This window comes from Equus quagga, chromosome 7 (genome assembly GCF_021613505.1).
Source record: "Equus quagga isolate Etosha38 chromosome 7, UCLA_HA_Equagga_1.0, whole genome shotgun sequence".
Classification (NCBI taxonomy): domain Eukaryota; kingdom Metazoa; phylum Chordata; class Mammalia; order Perissodactyla; family Equidae; genus Equus; species Equus quagga.
In genome coordinates this window covers 17,338,517-17,345,224 of record NC_060273.1, presented here as the reverse complement: position 1 = coordinate 17,345,224, position 6,708 = coordinate 17,338,517, and the positions used below count along the sequence as shown (strand labels likewise).

At 50.9% G+C, this 6,708-nt stretch overlaps 1 protein-coding gene across 1 annotated transcript in view; it reads right to left on the bottom strand.

Moving 5' to 3' along the window:
* Positions 1–5,565: 5,565 nt before the first annotated feature.
* Positions 5,566–6,708, bottom strand: part of OTOA (otoancorin) — a 60,957-nt gene continuing 59,814 nt past the window's right edge. Inside the window, exon 28 of the mRNA XM_046667574.1 lies at positions 5,566–6,211. Coding sequence (XP_046523530.1) covers positions 6,141–6,211 — 71 coding nt within the window. The 3' untranslated portion in view covers positions 5,566–6,140. The remainder of the gene's footprint in view (positions 6,212–6,708) is intronic.

Here is a 6,708-nt window from a genome sequence, read left to right as displayed (position 1 = left end):
AAGACCAGGAGGCAGGGATCATTGGAAGCCATCTGGGAAGCTGCCCTCCACAATCACCCACTACTGCTGTGGTGGGAATGAATTATTTGAGAAGAGTCACACCCTGGGGCAATGAGTTGCATAAACAGCATATAGTTAGGAGGACCCCAGAGGCAGCCATTCGCCAGGAACTCACAGAATCAAGACGAGGCTCGGTTTCCCCTGGCCGTGGAATTGGGGGTTCCTCACAGGCTGGACAGACTCAGCTGACACCCAGATGAATTTCAGAGTTGTATCCATGGTCTTTAACTCCAGGTGCAGCGCCCAGCGAGCTATTCCTGAGCCAGAAGTAAGAAGTATGCATTCTCCTGACATCAATAACAAACTTGATCAGGGAAAATAGGGCAGCATTGATTGACATGAGTCAGGCCACACTGGAAGTGGATGACCACCTCGAATCAGAGAGACTTGGAGAAACTTCTCTGGGATTCTTCCTGTCAACTTTGGAGGGTGTGTTCTTGATATTGCATGGTCCACTGATGAATGGACCCATCAGGAAATGGATGGCATCCTCAAATGGGGTAATTGAGGACTGTTTAAGGAAGAGATTATCACAGAGGTGTGGGCAGGCCTAAGAGAAAACAAGCGGGTGAAGTACCCTGGAACTGTCAACAGTGGGGAGCCCTTGCCACCCAGGTCTGAAAGGGAAGGGGAGAGAGAGGCTTCTGGAACCCAGAGAGAGCTGTAACTGTAAGAAAGAGCCACCCAACAGGAAATGTGGCCTTCAAGGAGGAACACAGCCACTGCCCCACCTCAGGCTGCCAGGAAGGGAGCCGGGGCCCGCCAATCTCCTGGGGGCCCCTTCGGCCAATCACAGCTGGAAATCAGAGGCCAAGGAGCCTCATCGGGCTGCAGGGCACCGTGGAGAGGAGAGAAGCGGAGAGTGGATCTGCAGGCACAAGCGGAAAGCACCCAAACATAAACCAAAAGCCAGGCAGCTTGATCTGAGCCTTTAAAAAGTTCAGAAGCCACTGACATTCTCCTGGGAATGAGAGGACAGCGCAGGCCTCGGAAGCCGGTATTCCACCCAGCATGGAGAACACGAAATCATTTTTAAAATACAGGTCTCCTCTGGAAGGGAAAAGGTATGCACGTCTGGCAGTCCGCTTGGGAGGATTAAAGAGCCCACCCTCAGCTCGACCCGGCTGCGGCCCCCAGAGAGGATCCCAGAGCCTGAACTAAGCCCACCTGGAGCCACTGGAAGACGCTATGATGACCCAAAACTAGAGGCGTTATTTGGAAGTGCAGTGCCCGGCCCTGGAGGGAAGGTTTTGGTTTCTTTGTTTGTTTTTTTCTTTTCCTTCTTTTTTTCTTTTGAGGAAGATTAGCCCTGAGCGAACTGCTGCCAATTCGCCTCTTTTTGCTGAGGAAGACTGGCCCTGAGCTCACACCTGTGCCCATCCTCCTCCCCTTTCTATGTGGGACGCCTATCACAGCATGGTGTGCCAAGCGGTGCCATGTCCACACCTGGGATCCGGGCCAGCGAGTCCCCGGCCGCCGAAAAGCGGAACGTGCACACTTGACCGCTGCACCACCGGGCTGGCCCCTGGAGGTAAGGTTTTTGAGCAGCCCACCAGGATGCTGCAAGAGTGCCAGGCCTTGGGAGGTGGTAGGGAGTGAAGAACCTTACAGCATGTTTACAGGCATCAGTACTGGGGGGCGGGTATTGCTGCATTATCGTCTCCAAGCTTCCATTCTTTCATTTCTGTAGCCAAGTACTTGATAAGACCAATGTGGCTGTCTGATAATGGGGACAGACACAGACTATACACCAACAGGGAGAAAAGCCCCCTGCATCTGTATGAAGACCAGGGAGGTCTTTACAAGAAGCTGTATGACAAGGCGCTGCTGGATGCTGCTTAGAATGTCAGACTTGATTACAACAGGTTGCTGCGCAAGCAAACCCAGATTCTACAGGAGAACTAAAGGGCCCTCCCCTGCACCCCAGAATTCTTGCCCTGTATGATGCTAAATCAGGAGGAAGAAAAGCAAGAGATGATATTGGCTGCCCTTGGGGACAGGAAGCATCAACCCAGTTGGACAAGCAGATCAGCATCCATACTTGGCTATCTGGAGTAAGTCAGGTATGATTCAGCCCCCTGAGGCCAAATTCCCAACAAGGAAGGCCCCTGGAGGGTGGGAGGAGCAAATCTCCTACCTGTGATGAAAGTCATCTCCAGAACAAGTCTAGGGGTCAAGGCAAAACCCTTGAACACTATTTTGCTATTTCATCATCTGTGTATAAAGACAGTTTTCAAAAACAGGGTCCCTGTAACCCAGCAAACACTGAGATGCATCTGGGCCAAATTCAGGGTAAAGCTTGCACTGATGGGAGCCCTGTGAAGCCGAGATGCCCCTCCCCTGTTTATTCTGGTTATGGAGAAAATGGCACTTTGTGATCAGTTACACCCACAATAAAAAACAATCTACAGACACCCCGAAATTAAAAATAAGCAGGTAAGTGAAGTCATCCAAAACAGGTGTATCAGAAAATTCAACCCAAATTTGTTCATGTAACCGAATGGTCCAGGGCCAGATCTGCAGGTATGGTTTGATTCAGGCTCCAAAAGCTTTTACCAGAACCCAGTTTTTCTCACACTATTTCTTAACTCCATTCTTCATTCACTTCTTAATTCCACTCCTTGGAACAGCTTCTCTTCTCATGATTTCAAGATGGCTGCCAGTTCCCATCCAGAAGGAAAGAGGGAGGCCTCTCGTTCTCTATGCCAACAGTTGAATAAAAATCCAGGGCCTGGCTCTCATTGGCCCATGCCTGAATCAATCACCATGGCCTGGGGAGTGGGATACACTGATTGGTTTAAGTGACTGAGAGCCCAGGCTGGAGCTGAAGGTGGGATTAATCCCACCTAATCCACATGAGTGAGAGCCCCAGAGGGCTATATCCCCAAAGGAAATTCACAGTATTGCTGGGAAGGAGGAACTGATGCTAAGTCACTACAAATAACAAACGTACCACAAAGGCACATAGTGAAAGGCTTAGAAGTGTAATCCTAATAAAGGGGCTAATCTAAGGGCTCGGGAACAATTGTCTAGCCTACTCCACACAGGAACGTTCCAGAAGGTTTCAGAGACTGGAGGAAGTTCCTCAGGGCCAGAGTGCTCCTGTGAAATGACAGCCCCTCCCTCCAGATTTCATGAGCGTGTATCTAGTCTGGCTCATAAAAGGCCAAGATGGAGAGGAAGGCAAACAAGGCCTCCACCTGCCCGAGCGTGAGCTGCAGATCTCTCCAAGGATCTGACAAGCCCGGGTCCCTTTCTGAAACGGTCAGTCACTGGGGCAGTGAAGGCAGAGAGGGTAAAATGATGCTCCCGTGGTGGCTGAGTCCGAGGACTCAGTGGATGTCTGGATGGATTTACAGAGGGATTTATATACTCACTTCAAAATACATATTTTGTAGAAGTCCCACTTAGCCACTGTGTGGCCTAGCCATTCTGCAGTGCTTAGCTTGTTACTACATATATGTGTTATAGGGGAGCAATATAGATGTTTTTAAAGGTCCTCAGGAGGCAAGGATGGGCAAGAACTTTTAAGGACTAAGAAACACGTAATATTGAATATTAAGTTGTCTACTGCGTTGTCACTCTCTTCCATGACAGCATTTCTTCAGTAAAGCTAGGTAAACACACACACCTCCTCAAGACACAGCCACCTCTCCTCAGCACCACAGCCCATCCCCGCAGCTGTGGCTGCACCCTTGGGTACCAGCCCAGAGAGAACAACTTAATTCTAAGTCCCACTGATGGTAGATAGAAGTTGCAGGAAGACTTTCGGCCCCCATCAAGCCCCGTGTCTGGAGTGGGCCTGGAGGTGGGGCTTCTGCAGAAGGATCTAGCTGGGGCGATATTCAAAATATTTAGTAAGTAGTATGGCACAGGTCCTGACCGATCAGAACCACGGCCAGCACGCTGTGACCCACATGCAGTGACTGTGATTCCTGCCTCCAGCTGGGGGAGTTGTAGAAGGTGGAGGCGGGCAATCCAATGGCAAGGCTGACAGTGAAAGGTGAATGGAAACAGCACCTACCAGTGTGACCCGCTGCTTTCCTGCGTGCAGAGCATTCAACCCGAGACTCCAGGGGTCCTGCAGGGCATAAGCTAGATTTGTCTTCCTGCCTGAGGCAATCACCAATTATATGTGCTGGGAGGCAAGCTGGCCTCCCGCCAGAGGGGGAGGTGCAGGGATTTACAGAATCTCTCTCTGATCTAACTTATCGGAGAAGTCAAAGGATACCCATCCAGGAGGCAGCCCAGTGTGGGATAAAAGGTCAGGATGCAAATCCTTTCTACCTGATAGGCCTCACACAAGAGTTCCTTAACTAACCTCTGTTGGGCTCAGTGCCCTCACCTGGAACATGGGAGTCATAACGACATCCATCTGGCAGGGTTGTGATGACAATGACGTGAGCTAATGACACAGGTAGAGCCCTGAGAGCAGTGCCTGATGCAGAGCTGACTTCCGGAACAGGACCCATTATTGTCATCCCAGAAAGGAGGAATGATCCAGGAATTAAATCAAAAATAAAGGATCAGAAGGCAAGGCGAGACCCCAAAGCTACATGATGTTGGCAGCGTGAAGTCTGACTCAAAGAAAAGTGGTTGTTGTTGTTGCTCAGGATAATCCAAGGCTGGAAGAAAGCGGGAACCCTGAGTGAGTCCAAAGCCTTTCTGATGGGCTTCTGTGCAGACCCCTTCTCATCCAGCATCCGTCTCCAAGCCGTGGGGCCGGCCCCCCTGAACTGGGGGCTGGTGTTTTGTAATAAGATAAATGGTCCACACTTGAGAAGCAACATTAGCTGCCACCTCCCCTCCCTGCCAGGATGAAAGAAAACCAAATCAGACCCTAAATAACACCTGCAGGGCCACACCTTCCACGGGGCGGTCTTGTAATTTTCTATGATAACTGCAGGTGACATCTGAAAATACGCTAGTCTCTACCACACCTACCCACGCTGCTGTTGTAGACCCGTCACCTCTTAGGAAGCACCAGAGATGTCTGGAAACTCAGGCAGGCCTTTCCTCTCATCTCCAGATGAGAGGTCCACTGTGGAGGTGTGACCAGGAAGAAAACATGGGACGTGCTGGTGGCAGAACAGAAGTGTCCAAGATACCTCACTTGCCACTTAAGGGATGCCACGCAAAACAACTTTGCTGTCTTTGAGGAGGTATAACACCCACAAGGTGGCAAAGCACCGCTGCTGTCCCCTTCCTGAGCCAAAGGGCAAGGGCATCCTGTGAATCTCCAGAAGTCACTCCTTCCCAGCCTGTGGGCTGAGTTGGCTCCGCTGTGCCATAATCACATGGGTGACTAACCTGTACCATGCAGTTTCTTTTACTGCAACCCATCCCCAAAGCCCAGAGCAACTTAAAACAAGAAGAGCCACCACCGCCACGAAAAAAGGAGTATTCTGTAAGCTTAACTGATGACTCCGTGGCCATCCATTCGGCCGACTCCCAAGGAAATGGAAGCATCTGGAAAATGTATTTAAAAATTGATTTAACGTTGAGCCATGTTAAATGTTTTAATTTCCAAGCAATGCGATGCCCACCGAAACATCAATTAGCCCCAGCAATCAGGCAGGAATATTGGCTTCTGTTGAGGGAGCCATTTATTTCAGCCCTGCTAAGTACCTAAGAAGGAGAAATCCAATGTGGCCTATAGCTCCGAGGAAGGGAAATGAAGTCAGAGTGGAAAGCAGACCAGGCCCGGCTGCAACGTGCCTCCGCCTGCACCCACGGCTCCCTCTCCAGAAGGAGGGCAGTTCCTTGTACCTAAGGTCCTCATGCTGATGACAGAAACACCCTCCCCTCCCCACAGCTTCTCTGTCTCCCAGCTGGAAGACAAAAGGCTGAAATGGGGCAGAGAATGGCTGCCTGCTGAGGACGCAAGGCAGCTTAAGAATTTGCAAGGTCATTTTTAATAATTATTCCTTTTGGTGCTTTTTCAATCTCAAGGTCCCGGGGTCTCTCTGTCCTCGTTGAGGTTCCAGGTCTGGGCAGGGGTCCCCCACAGACTGAAGTGCCTCTGTCTCCACGCACCTTGGCCAGCTGCTTCGGCGCTGAAGGGCCATGTGTGCCCGCGCTCACCACAGGACCTTGGGCGTCAGAAGCAGCAGGGGGCAGCCAAGCCAAAGCCCCCGGGCCACAGAAGCTCCTGCAAGGAAACAAGGCAAGACCATGGGTGAGGGGAGCAGCCCACGGAGGGAGCCGCATCGCACCCAGTGCCCCAGGCTCCCCCTGGAACCACTCACTTGATCTCACTGTACCTTGGTTTGCTCATCTCTTAAATGGGAATAATGACCCCAAAGGAGGAGTGAGAATTAAATGAGATTGTGTGAATCAGCCACTTCCAGAGTTGACTTCAGCATGAGAGTCACCTGGAGAGATTGTTAAAAATACGAACTCTAGGGGCCGGCCGGTGGCGCAGCTGTTAAGTGCACATGTTCTGCTTTGGCAGCCTAGGGTTCGCTGGTTAGGCTCCCGGGTGCCGACATGGTGCCGCTTGGCAAGCCATGCTGTGGTAAGCATCCCAAATATAAAGTAGAGGAAAATGGCATGGATGTTAGCTCAGGGCCAGTCTTCCTCAGCAAAAAGAGGAAGAGTGGCAGCAGTTAGCTCAGGGCTAATCATCCTCAAAAAAAAAAAAAAAAA